The sequence below is a fragment of the Prinia subflava genome, chromosome Z (genome assembly GCF_021018805.1).
Source record: "Prinia subflava isolate CZ2003 ecotype Zambia chromosome Z, Cam_Psub_1.2, whole genome shotgun sequence".
NCBI lineage: Eukaryota > Metazoa > Chordata > Aves > Passeriformes > Cisticolidae > Prinia > Prinia subflava.
In genome coordinates this window covers 65,399,824-65,414,170 of record NC_086283.1, presented here as the reverse complement: position 1 = coordinate 65,414,170, position 14,347 = coordinate 65,399,824, and the positions used below count along the sequence as shown (strand labels likewise).

Here is a 14,347-nt window from a genome sequence, read left to right as displayed (position 1 = left end):
AGATTGCATGGGACAAAACAAAAGACAGAAGAAAAATTGAGAATTTTGTTGTTCATAAATCTGTGTGAGTGTAAGAAACATTTTCAGTATCATAACTAACTATTTTTTAAGGATACCACAGCAGTAAAATTCAGATTTAGATTTCATGCAGCATTAGGCTTCCTCTTCCCTCTTGTCTATATAGATTTTTTAAAGGTTCAATAAATAAAAGGATCATTAAAACAAAGCCTATGGATGTACTTTATTCATTTTTTAACATTAAAACTTTCCCAGCCTGTAATAAACAATGCAGATTTGTGACACACTGTACTCCTTTTTCTTACATTTTTTTAAAATACCATAATATTACACTCCTAATCCATTTATTTTTGCAAGGGGAACATGAAAATCTGCAAAATTCCTGGTCATGGAAATAGAACAATTCTTAGAAGGAACAAGATACTTTGACCTTCTACAGTTCTTGAAGAGTTCATTAATTAAATGAGAAGAAATCTCTGGGGGGCGGATATTTACCCTTTTTTCAGTGGTTGTGGTAAGAGGTCTGGAAATACATCTAGAAATCACACTGCAGTCTCTTCATTACTTGAATTTTAAGTAAGTAAGATTTATTCCACTTTTTTTAATCCAAACCACCATGTCTGATTTTAACTGAAAATTAAAATCCTCATAAAGAGCAACAAGACAGAAGAAGAAAGCAAGCTTCTGCTAGTGTGGGTCTAGCACATAGAAGCAGAGGAAAAAGGTTATCTTATTCTCAGCAAAAAGAAACATAATATGATTGCGTCCCAGTGAAGCTGGTGACCTTTCCTTGCTTTACATAAATGGCTAGTTGTTAGGGATACTTACATTGTTTTCAAAGAGTTAACATATGGTGTTTATTTGGTAGGGGAGAGACAGTCACTTCTGGGAGCTTGTCCATTCTTGAGATATTAACAACAAAGAGTGTGTGCCCCCATTACTGCATTAGGTAATAAAATTTCTTCTAAATATCTTAGTCTTTTCTTGTTAAATTACATTATGCAATACAACCTGTTAACACCTTTACAAGCTCTATCTAACAAGGGTAACCCATGGACTGACACTTGCACATGCACAAATAAAACAACACAGCAACAAAAAAGAGAAGCAATTCTTGTATTTCTGAAGAAAAAAAAGCATTCCTTGTGGAATGATTTTGCAAGTGTGTGTAATCAATTGTAAATAAATGGGAAAACTTGGTGTTTATAAGCAAGAAGCTTTAAGTGTAAAAGACTATTTAAAATGGGGTGAAATAAGCCATTGCTTTCATTCACAAAGAGAGTTTTTATAGCAATTACGTTCTTTTATGACACTTCTGCTGATGTCAGAAAAAGACCTTTTAGGGACTGTATCTAACAGGAGATTTTAATCAGTTCATTGTGCAAATAATGGTATCCTAAAGATATGAATAGAAATTATCCCCCTTTTCTTGGTGTGTGTGTGTATCATCACAGTCTGAATCTACTCAAATTTAAAATTAGAATTTAAAATCAGTGTAGAAGCCTGCAAGGTGCCTTTTGTATTTGGAGACCTAAAAGGTCTATTTGAAAGATCAGAACACAACCTGATTACCAAAGATTGATATCATGGTACTGCACTGATATATTTGAAAGAGGGGGTAAAATCAAGAGTGCGTGTTTTGTGTGTACACTCAAATGATGTTGAGGGAAAATGCAAATACAAAGCTTGGAAGGAGAACTGAGACCTCCAACAGGCAGGAAAGAAAAAAGCAAAACAGATCCAAAATACTTTCACATACAAGTCATGATCCAGGATCTTCAGTTCCTACCTAATAGCTATTCCCACATATGGGTAGGTATTATTTATGTCCTTTAAGATAAGTTTTCTACACTGCTGTAAAATTACTCCAGCTCATATTTCTAGTGAACACCTGTGTTTAAAGCCTCCACTCATATAATCTTAAGAGACTTGATCTAAGCCAACTCTAAGCTGGTTGATTCTTTTAGAGGCTCATGAGTCACAACAGTTATACAGAATCCACCAGGCTGTCCTAACTCACACAGAAAATGGGTTGTAGCATCACTGATGATGAAGACTGCAAAGCTGCAAGAAGTAGATTCTAACTGAGCTTGGTCATGCAGTGCTATTAAGTGCATGGTGCTGTAACAGCTCTGAAACCTAGCATGTCTCAGGATGAGACATTGCTGAAGAAGAATGAAGTCCTCTCTGCTTAGCTACCCTCAGCCAAAGCTCTTCCCTCCCTAGGCATCTCTTTCCCTGCCCACATCACTTGCTTTAGGGACACACTTTTTCTTCACTGATGACAAAGACTACATCACAGCAACAGAATGGAGATCCTTAGACCAAATCTATCCCCAAACTTGATGTCTAATGCAAAGTAAATCAGCAATTGAATCACAAAGACTTCAGTGAACACGGCACTGAAGCACCAAATGAAATTATAGCTGCTTTAAAACAGAGTTTCAGTTAATTGTGCCTGGAACAAGAAGAGAGCACAAGGTACACACAAGTAGAATAGCTTTATAAAATGAAAGAGTGATACCACTAAGTTGATTAGACATGACTTTTCATCATGACTTAATTCTTGCACACCTCAGGTAATTTCAGTGGGGAAAAAGTAATTTATTCCTGTTTATGACAAATATTGGCTTGGTACAACATACCGTAAATTTATTCCAAGAATTTATTCTACATCTTTTTCCCCAAGGTATTTTTATGAAAAGTGACAGTACTGACACATACAGCAATTTTTTCAAAGTAGTGTGTGTTTTATTACTAGTTGTCCATTGACAAAAGACTGTACAAATCATCTTCTACCATACACTTTTCAAAGAGACAGAAATTGACTTTATTGATTGCCTTTCTGATGATAATCATGAATTTATTTCATTTTAGAATCATGATTTGTGTGCTGAGAAATTTCATCTAATGGCAAATATCAAAAACAATAGAAATGAGAGCATATGTTCACTGAACTAGATTCATCTATCTCCTTTTGGGTCATGCAGTACTGATCTGCTGACACATGCACAGAAAATCTTTGTGACAAGACCATGGAAGAGGTAAATAGCAAGATATGGTTCCAGACATGATGACTGTACAGAGAGGGGAGTACACTAAGCATAGAGCTCATCATACTGATGTGTCTTCCTTCACCAGACAGACTTAGGGGCATCACTTACATGGATACATAAGTGTGAAGACAAAAAAACAATTCTTTCCTCCATACAAGAGAATACAGGTGTAACATTTAGATGATTAGCTTCAGACACAAGTCCAAGGTTCTGAAATGGCATCCACTGTCATGTCTCCATTGGTTTCACTGATTTCCAAAGTCCATCCAAATTTTGGTGTCTTTCTTAGACCTTACTTTGACAAAATTTCCATCAGTAATAAACATTAACTATTCTTCAACATGAGTGGAAGAATTAGTTCCAGAACACTGAGTCCCAGTTTGAGCTCCTGATGTTTCTTTTTGTTTTGCTGAAATCTTAGAATTATCTAGCCTTTGTTAACCAGGCAGGAAAGGAGACACTTTGGACTGTTAGCAATAAGGGGATATAACCTGACTGTCTCTTCAACCAGGAAAAAAAAAAAAAAAAAGAAAAAAACCCCACATGAACCAAATAGACTGCTTGAAGATGTTTTAAGATTACTCTAAACACTTTTTTTAGTTTAACTGCTGCAAACACATAGATCTTTAGTGTGATTTTAAGTGGGCGAGGGAGCCAAATGCAAAACACAGCATGTCCTCCTTTCTGTTTGGTTTAATTTCTGATAGGCTGACAAAAAGGACACAGAATGGTTGTGTGAGTGACTTCAAACAAGGGTTTGTAAGCTCTTGGGGTGCTGAGTGTACCTGCTGTTAGGGCAGAAAAGATGCAGCAGATGTCTGGAAGAGTACAGGATGGAGGCTGACACTTCCAGCTGTCCCAGTATTGTGACATGACTGTTGGCCCCAGTGCTGCCCTCATTAATGTGTAAAAGAGATAACTGGACCTTTCTGCTGATCTAGCTCTCGTTTCAGTTTTTGTCTGCTCACATCCTGAGAAGACAAAAATGTTACAAACATCCTCAATGTTACCTATTACTGCTGTCCCCAAAGCTGGCTAAGGAACTCACACTTCTTTCTATAAGAGAAAAACTTTCTTTCTCCAACCTTGTATATTTTCTTTTTTTGTGGCACTGTCGTTGGAAGAGCTCTTTGTCCTAGATGTGTATCACAGTAATTCTGAAAGCATTTCAATTTCTCATGTCTTCAGTCCAGGGTTAGCTTAATTTGAAAAGAATAATGTGGTCCCTCACATTTTCACTTAATACCATGTAATTTTTTTACTAGAAATGATAGTGAAGACTCTCTCTGCTCATCACCTCTGCTTTTCCTCATAAGTCATTATTTACCCTACTCCTTTGTCTGTGCTGATTTTAACACTAGCTGGAAATCAACCCAAGTTAGCCACTCCCCTTCCTCCCATCCCTTCTGGTAAAAGGAGGGGCAAAAGCAGAGACTATGGGTTGAGGTAAGAATTTATAGAAAGTGCAAAGCAGTGAAATAAGACATGCACCATAACAACAGCAGTATTAATAGCAGAAGTATGCAAAAAGAGAAGATGTTTTATCCACAAAAAGGTGTTCACCACCAGGAAAAAACTATGGCATGGGTAAGTCACATCCACGTGGCTTCTCCAGGCAAAGGCACTCACACAACTCTGCGACCAGGACACCATCACACTTCTTTTCAGTTGTCTCTACCAAGCTGAAGACAATTTCTTGTCTGAGAACAGCATTTTCATCATAGTATCTTAAATGCACATTCGAAATACTTCATATTCATAGGCAATACTAGAAGTTATGTGAATTTTAATAAGGTAGCTGTATCCCTTGAAACTCGAGTCCTTTCTTTAACCACAGAGAAAAGTCACACTTGTCCTGCTTGTGACTTTCAATTGCAATTGGGAAGAACTGCCCTGCATGCCCCAAACCTTTTTTCCCATACTGCTTAAAACTTCAGTACCTCTGGAAGTTGCAAAATTGCACTACTCCTTCAGAAAAGCACTTTCCAATGTGTTTGTGAAGGTCATTTCTAAGATGCTTTGGAGTCTGTTTAACATAGCAAAGAGAGTTTAGAAATTTACCCTCAATCTTCCAGAGAACGCCTCTGCTGGGTTCGTGCAGAACATCTTGAGAAGGACATACACACAGTCAGCAGTATCTGTACGCTGTAAGTTAGCAGAGTGAAAGATTGCCAATGCTTCTGTATTTCAAGGCTAAAATATGCAGCAAGTTTTGAAAAAGCAACCTGGAATACCCTGTCTACCAAATCTTTTTTTTTCTTTTTAATTTTATCAGCCTATTCGGAAGCAAAAAAATGCCATAAACAGGCATCACCGTACAGACTTCGTCAATATCTTTTGTCCTGACCCACTGGAGTTTTCAGAATCTCAAGTTACCTTGAATATGAACGTGTCTTTTATGATCAAAGACACCTTCCATGTTTTTCTCACATTCAATGTTTGCCTGGATCTTTCAAAAATCATACAGCACATACTTCAAGGTGTAGAATATGGCAAAATACAATCACCCTAGCATTAATGTTGTAGGCCAAAAACAGACTGACTATGTGCTTATGGATAAAGTATGCTTTATGAATTCTGAAGAGCTTAACTTAGAAGTGTAGTGAACATCTGCTGTGCAAACAGAGACCAGCAGATGTTTTGATTTTGCCTGCCTTTTTTTTTAATCTTGGAAGCTAGCCATATATTTTTATTGTGCATTGGGCTTGTCCATCAGTGAAGACAAAATTCTTATGACTAAACTTCATCATTGTCTGAATACTGAGAAGCAATATGAATCTTGTTTTTCTTTTTTTATAACTTGAACTAATAACCCATAATTTGGCTCGTTCAAATGCTTATTTGCTCTGCTGAAGACTAAAACACAGAGACCTCTGCCTGAAAGAAGAAATTTTGGCAGACTGACACTTCTCCTCCTACATAATAATCTCTTTCCAAAGTGTCGTGGACAGACATTTTGCTCTCATTTAAGTGCTATGTATTCTCTTCAGTCTGTGTCAGAAGTCCCAGAGGTGTCAATGGGATTTTTGTGTATAAATCAAAACTGACAGCCTTCAATTTGTGTGTGTTTAAACAATATTTATGTGGGAAAGCTGAACCTCAAGTTTCTAGCCCTGGAAAATTTATCTTAAAATAATTACAGCCAGTGAATTACTGGTATTTGAAAGGATTGCAAAGTATCTCTCCCAACTTTTGATGATAAAACAAGTGATAATTTAAGAGCTTCATCTTCTTTTATTCTTCCTTCTTGAGAATACTCTTATACTTATAGAAAATTCTTTGTTTTCTCCATATATTCTGTTATTGACTGAGGCCTAAAATGGCCAAAAAAATCCACTCAGATTTTATGACTAAGATCTTGATAGTCTAGCTTTGGTTTCTCAGTACTGAATGCACAATGCATCCTGTATAATGCTCTCCTCCATTCTCCTTTCACCACTGCCACTAAAATAAAATTAAAAATTTTAACTGTCAGAAAGTGCTGGGACAGTGTGCTCCAGCAATGCCTTCTAACATAGGGAGCTTCCAAGAGCAGACCCTGCTCTGCAACAATACTGTAGTCCTGCTTGATCTTTGCTGTAGATCTGGGGGCAGTGAATGAAGCTGCAAGCAGGTATGGCACTGCAGCACTGGGAGATGAAGGATCTCAGCCAAGAGAAGATTCCTCTGTGATTCCACACATTCCAGGACTCAGGAGCTGCACATGTTGTTTCTCCTAAAGGGCACAGGAAGAGAGAGGATGAAGTAACTTCCCAAAGCCCTTTCTTTCTTCCCCTTTCCTAGAACAGCTCTGCTGCTTTCACTTAAACCATGAAGGCTGGGTACAACCTACCAGGCCCTGCCACTACTCTGATACTGTATTAATGTCTCCCTGGTGGCAGATTTCAGAGGTTATTTTCTGAGAATGAAAGTATTTCTACCCCTACTTTGTAAATGCTATTCATGAAAGCTTTCCTCCTCATACAGTTCCTTAAACACCCCCTGTTGATGTACTGCCTGACACCTGCAAGGGGAAGTGGACAGCACAGAGTAATCCTGTACCCTGGCAAAGGCTGAAGGGAAAGAAAGAAGACTAGCTCTGCTAGCTACATATTGTGTTAGGTTTCCCCAGATGGACACTGTGTGCTTGGACACAAAGAGAGTCTTAGAAGAAGCTTAAGTAACATCAGTTTCTGATTTCTGTTCTTAAGGTGTCATTTTATCTCTAGCTTAGCTAAAATCTAGAATGCTGTAAAATTCCTGCAGAAGACCAAATGTTTCAGTTGCAGCTGGATTTCCACTGTGGCACAAAGTTGCTAACAGAACATCCTTGCTGTAAAAATAAAAATGACCAAATGACCTGCATTCCTTCAAAAATTGTAGGGTATGTGATATTGTGGCGTTGTCTCTGCAGGCACAAATACTGTGTGGGCTGAGTACAAGGATGTGTTCTGTCCAGCTGTATTTGGGGGAACATGAAGGGGGGGAAACACAATGCTTTTCTTCTCCATATTTGGAAAGATGCTTGGCTATGTTTCATTGAGTAATTCAAGCAAAAAGCTATTTGGCTAAAGGACAGCAATCCTCAGACTGTTTGTTTGCAGAAGGGTTTTTAACTGGGGGTAAAGATTTCCCTTCTGTTTAGTAATCAGGGTGGTGTTAAATGACCATATGATCTTGTGGGGAGACAGTAAAGAATTACTGGAATTCACAAAGTCTGTGGATTTTAATAGGACAGTTAAAGAGATACAGTAATGTGATTGTAAAAGCAGCTGAAGTGCTGCTCTTAAGCTTTCCTTTTCAGGACCAGCCAGCCCTCTTCTGTCACATGACAAAGACAGTTTATTCACAAGATCTATTTTTTTTTATTACCTGCTGTTTTGTAATGGAATAGAGTCACAGTCCAGCAGCACCTTCTTAAGTACCCTGTCATCAGAAGCCACATGAAACCTGCATTTTCTGTTCAAGTAAATGAAGCCCAGGGCAGATATTTTGACCTTCAGGGACACTTAAAGTGGGAAAAAATTCCTTCTGCTCTCCACCTCCCCATCTGCTACAGATCAGTATGAACCAAAGCACAAATAATATGCATGAATACAACAGGGAAAAGACCATCAAAAGAAGAGGGCTTAAGCACACCAACATGGAAAGGATTTGTAAAGAGCTGGCAGGCAGGCTTGGAGAAGGCAATTTCATTACAACAGAGATTTCCCCTGGAAATGCTGCTTTCAGAAAAGCTTAGTGAACATACAGTGAAGAGAATGCATGCTGCTTACACATACATACATGACCTTCACCATCTGCAAGATGACTTTTTCTTCTGCAAGTACAGCCTCATGGATAAAATACCTTCTTGAGGATTTTACATGCTGAGTCCAGGCTTTTAAATTTCAGTTTATTCCAGAAATTATTCTAGGGTTTTGTTAAATCACATCAGGAGCAGACTTGAATTCTTTGGCTGCCCTGACCCTTTCCCTCATTCCATTAGATTTTGTTTCCTACAGATGCTGATGCTAACTTCTCAGTGTCTTGTAATGCTTTAGTGTCTCCTCTCTGCACAAATAGATTGAATGTCAATGAATGTAAAGAGTCACCTGTGTTACATACAAGGCAAAATATATGAGGATAATTATTCACTAAATACAGGTCACTGATTCTTCTCAAAGCCTTTTGCATACAAATGATCCATGGACTAAAATTTCCCCTTGCCGTTCAAATTTTCCTGGATTTTCTTTCACATTAGTACTGTGCTAGCATCTCAGTCTTGCATAGTCAAAGTTTAGCTGTTCTCTTCTTTATTTCTCTACTATTGCAAACTCCTTGTGTGATAAAACATATCTTTTTGTTAAACCAGTAAGAGCTTCTGTGTAGCATGACTGGAGGGCCTGTGTGACTTAAGAACATACACGCTTTCACAAATTGTACATGTGTTAAGGATTAATTTACATCTGCCCTGTTATCTTTTGCATTTGTAATTGCGATGAGATCACTAAGACTGAAATTAACTACTGTGTTTTCACCATTAGTCATACCTGATTGCATACTGGCAACTGGTCGTTGACATGAATTGCTCTTCCTTTGCTAAAAGCGTTTTCAGTACATCTTCTTTTCCTTTGCTTCTGAGTTCTAAAATGTATGGCATTTATAAATATGAATCTGGCATTACATAAATATGGGTGAAACAAAGGAAGTGAGAGCTTTCCAACAAACTAACCCAGCCTGAAGTACTTTTTATGATATGAAAACTCAGGGGTAATCACAGAACATTGTAACAGCAATGATCCACTTCAGTTAGGAGCACCTTGAGAAACCAGACTTTTCTTGCCTATGTTTTTCCATTCTTTCATTCTGGTTTGTGCAAAGACCAACACAATCTACAGCCCAGTGCAATACAGATGAGAAGATTAGGTATACTAGTGGGGTGACTCAGACCACAGTGGATGAAATTAGAGCACCATTTCTTTAATCGTCCAAAGACCAATTGTGCAAATCAACTTGCTGAGGGCGTCGGTGGTTGTAGCAACTTCCAGCTACCCTTTCAAGACAAAAAGGTCTTACAGTAGCCCAAGTATGATGTTGTCGCTTTCATTTTACTAGAACATGAACAGAAACTGATCCATCACACAGCACATCCTTTGGTACAAGAACTGTTCTTCACATATGCCTCTCTAAGAGAGTCTGATTTCTATTTTCTCTTCAAGCGCTGAGTTGCAGAAATATACCTAATTAACAGATTTTTGTGAAGCACTTGGACTACTCCATAAACATAAAACACGTAACAACGTGTATGTCAGATGCATCATTTCCCTAATGAAACAATATTTTCTATTACTTAGTCTCTTGTCACTTACAGTGAAATTTGAGTATTGTTGGGAAGCAAAAGGACAGTATTGGATAAATTTTCGATCATCTAAGAGCCTCAATGGATGAAGAATATATTATTCAACCAAACTTAAATGTGGAGCTTAACTTACAAATACATCAATATACCTGTGTATTCCATAGCCCTGTGATATGTGAACAAAAGTAAACTCAAGAGGAGGAGTAGAAAATGTGTAAAGGAAGGAAAATACGAACAAAAGGCCAAAAGCTGCAATCAACAAGTTTACATGGGTAATCTATCCCAGGAGAATTTTTCTGAGACTAAGTTACTCCTGGAAATGCAGTTGATTAAGTAGAAAACTGTTTAATTTGAAACCAATGGCTAAAATAAACCCAAGTTCTCGACTCATTCTTGAGAATTAAATCTGTAGTGAGATTGGTTGAAGGGTAGTGGGCGCTGAATTTGGCAGGAGGTCTCTTTGCAAGTATCTCTCTGCTAAAGTGATTCACAGACAGCAAGACAGCGCAGGACCTCTTCCAAGAAACGGCTTGTAATGTCACACTTGGCAACCAGGAATTTTTCATAACAAGCACAGTTTATTGTCACCATTGCTACATCAATGTATATGTTTGCATACACATGCTGATGTACATATGCAAGTGCTGTCCCTGTCTTTTATGGGCACACCCTTGTGGATACTCACCCCACATATCTGGACACCTCGCTGTCATTTCTGTGAGATGTACATAAATAAAGTATTGCTACATCTTTAAAGTTTAAAAACCGAGTCCTCAGGCTGCTGAAGTGTGCCCTTGAACAAGAGTGGGAGACTGTGACAGAGCCAGGAGCGAGACCAGAGCATATGGACCCTTCAAACCTCCCAGCCACAGGCGCATCCTCCCCGCAAAACAAAGGGCTAAATTAACCACGATTAATCCAGCACGTGTCAGGGCAAGCCCCCGTCCCCGCGAGCAGCAGCTCCAACCCGTGCGGCGAGGGAGCGGAAAAGGCGCTCCTCACTTTTCGGGGGGCCCTGCCTTTCCGCCCCCCTTCGCTCCTGCTGGGCGCGTTTCCAGTGACCGCCGCCCGCCCCGCGGTGGGGCTGCCCCCGCCAGCCGTGAGGGACCCATCGGGGCGGGACGGGGCGGCGGGAGGCGGGAGGGGCGCGGGGGGAGAGCGTTACCGAAAGGCGAGGAGGGGAGAGCGGAGAGAGGGGCGTGCGAGGGGTAGCGCCTCAGCAGCGGGGGATTAAAGGGCGCGGATACCTGCGGGGGCCGGCGGGGAGGCGGCAGGGAGACTGAGAGGCAGGCAGGCAGGCAGGCAGGCAGGCGGGCGGGCAGAGAGGGAGGCCGGACGCCCCTCCGAGCAGAGAGGAGGTGGGGCGTCAGGAGACGACCAGCAGCTCTTCTCCCGCGGCTGCCGGCGTCTCCCCGCGCCCACCACCGCGCCATGTGGCCCCTGGTGGCTCTCTGCTGCTGGGGGGGACTGTCGCTGTCGCTGTCGTCGTCGGTGCCGCAGGGCCGGGCGGGCGGCCAGCCGGGCGCCCTCCTCCGCGCCCCAACTTTCGCGTCGCCATCCCTGGAGGCGCCGCCGCTGCCCGACACGACGGAGAGCAAAGTGGAAAAGCTGGGGCGCGCCTTCAAGCGCCAGGTGCGGCGCCTGCGGGCGCGCAGCGGGCGGCTGGAGCTGGTGTTCCTGGTGGACGAGTCGTCGAGCGTGGGTCCGGCCAACTTCCTCAGCGAGCTGCGCTTCGTCAAGAAGCTGCTCTCCGACTTCCCCGTGGTGCCCGCGGCCACGCGCGTCGCCATCGTCACCTTCTCCTCGCGCAGCAACGTGGTGCCACGCGTGGACTACATCTCGCGGCGGCGGCCGCAGCAGCACAAGTGCGCCCTGCTGGGACGGGAGATCCCCGCCATCGCCTACCGCGGCGGCGGCACCTACACCAAGGGCGCCTTCCAGCAGGCGGCGGTGAGACGGGGCGGCGGGCCGGGCGCGGGGCTTGCGCGGCCGGGGGCGCGGGGAGAGGAGCGAGCGGCGGCGCCGTGAGGCGCAGCAGCGCCGTGGCGGGGTGCGCTGAGGCAGGAGAGGTCTCAGCATCGAGGGAAGGAAGGCGCGGCGATGTGAGTGGCGGAGGTGCATGGGGCGCTGGAGCGCGATGGCTCGGTGTAGGGGCAGTGCTGCGCAGTGTGTGGTGTGGGAATGTGGCTCTCCGCGTGGTTCGAGGGTGTTCCGTGGAAAGGGCTGTAGGGCTGTGTGATAGGGTGTGGAATGGTGTGGTGTGGGATGCAGAATAGTCTGGTCAGAGCAATAATTAGTCACTATCTTTCCGTGCTGTATGCACCTGCAACTCCAGTGTTTTCTGCCGCCCTTGAAAACTAATGTGTGTAACTCATTCTTTGAAAGGACAAGGAGCCCGTATCTCAGTTTCAGAAGTGATACATATGAGTCAAGTCTGGCATCTGGAATACCCGCCTGGTTTCATGGCAGCAGTACATGAGTGCCCGCTACCTGTCAGACATACCAAAGTACTCTTGCCAGATGTGTGTTTTAATTGCTGATGACTTACAAAGATCCCCTTAAGCTGTGTACAGTATACCAATAAGAATGTCCCCAGGATCATTTCCAACACCGTAGAATAATCACTTGTTGTGCTGTCATACAGACCTGTGGCAGACATTTGGTCTAGGCAGGCCCTAGACACATGTTGGCATTTGATCCTACTGGGGAGACTTCCCAAACTTCCCTGTTAATGGACAGCTAATGTACTCAGGAAGCTTTTTTTACAAGGCTAGTCCTGGCTCTTCCTTGTCATTTGGCCTCTGTTCAGAAACAACCACCAAACCAAGCCTCGAATATATATATATATATATATATATATATATATAATCTAATTTCTGGTAGCATCCTGTAGCTGAGCGTTGAGTGCACTTGTCTTGAAAAGCTTACACATTCTCATTTGGAGCTGAGGAGTGAGATTGCAAGAGGTGCATCACTGCTGGGCATATGAAATTGGCAGAGATTATTCTCTTCTTCACTTTTGGCAGGAGAAAGCAAGTTCACTGTATAATGTGCTCAGAGCTGCACATGCCAAACCTGCTTTAGGAAAACACATCCCTGTATTAGATCTTCCACTGTGAAGCCATGTTTCAATATAGATCCATCCCAGGGGTGTTGTGTGAAAAAGTTAATGATACAAGTTAAAAATAACCGTTAAAAACAAAATATAAGCTTAAGAAATACCATCTGTTGTCTTGATATCAAATCTTGACTAATGATATCTTTAAAGTGGAATAAACAAAAAGTCTCTTCAGAAACCTACAATTTAGTTTCTTGAGCCCAGCTAAATTTTGTGGCTGCAACAGCATGACTGTCATTTTACATTGTGTTCTTATAAGAATGTGGGAAGAAAATATTCGCATGGTGACAGGGAAAATTAGGATAGAGTAACAAGGTTAAATTCCGGTCTGCTTACTAACTCTTGGTTAAAGATACTGTACTGTGGTTTTCTTCAGTATGATTTCTTCATGTCAGACAAATTAACATCTTCAGAGAACACTCTCCTTTCTAGACACTCTTCAGAAAATGACTGTTTTAAGTTTAAAATGCTACTTTTGGAATAAATCTAGAAAGTTTTTTAAGTATTACAGTATTGCCATTCCCTCTGGACTCTTAGACTGCTGTCTTATGTTTTTAACTGTCTTTTGGTACAACCATAATTATTTCTTCTTTCACTTTTCTAAAATGTCTGGTTTTTCAATTATTCTTTTTCTTTTACACTTTAACTTGGGATTCCTTGTGCTTCTGACCAGAATTCTCTGCTGCTTTACCAAACTCAAAAGTATCTGCAAAGCATGACAAAGTCTCTGGGATTGTATCACTCACATGTTATAGTAACAGAAAATGAAGGAAAGTGCATTGTTAGAATAAACCCAGCACTCAAATCATCGTGCAGCACTCTTCATTGGTAGGTCTCAAAGTGATTCATTCATATCTATGACAGTTCCATTGAAACCATGGAGAGATAAGTGAATTCTGCAGGGTTACCAGGCCAGTTAGTGTCTGACCTGGGAACATGAGTGAACAGGAGCAAGATTTACATGGCAGTTGCTGTCTCAGAACCTGTGTCAGCAAAACATCATCCTAAAAGCAGACCTGTTCAGTTTGACAAGCTGTTGCACAACCACACAACGCCCATCTTCTTTGAAAACATAACAGATCTCTCCTTGGCGCTGCAGCTTTGTGTCCTCTCCAAAAGTACTCTGCAGACAAGTTTATTGCAGAGTTTCTGTGTTTTGTCAAAGCTGTCCTTACTAACTTTTGCCATGTAAAACACACTTTGGCGTTTCTACCCAGCAGACTAAAGATACATTCTATGTGATTCACAGAACTATGTTGAATATACCACGAGAGACAGTGGCAAGAGACAGCATCCTGATGAGAATGGCTGAACTACTATTGATGTTTGGGTTTG

At 41.6% G+C, this 14,347-nt stretch overlaps 1 protein-coding gene across 3 annotated transcripts in view; it reads left to right on the top strand.

Moving 5' to 3' along the window:
- Positions 1–11,191: 11,191 nt before the first annotated feature.
- SVEP1 (sushi, von Willebrand factor type A, EGF and pentraxin domain containing 1) overlaps positions 11,192–14,347 on the top strand; it is a 125,483-nt gene continuing 122,327 nt past the window's right edge. For all 3 annotated transcript variants that reach the window (XM_063421741.1, XM_063421740.1, XM_063421739.1), the window contains exon 1: positions 11,192–11,844. In XM_063421741.1, coding sequence (XP_063277811.1) covers positions 11,326–11,844 — 519 coding nt within the window. In that variant the 5' untranslated portion in view covers positions 11,192–11,325. The remainder of the gene's footprint in view (positions 11,845–14,347) is intronic.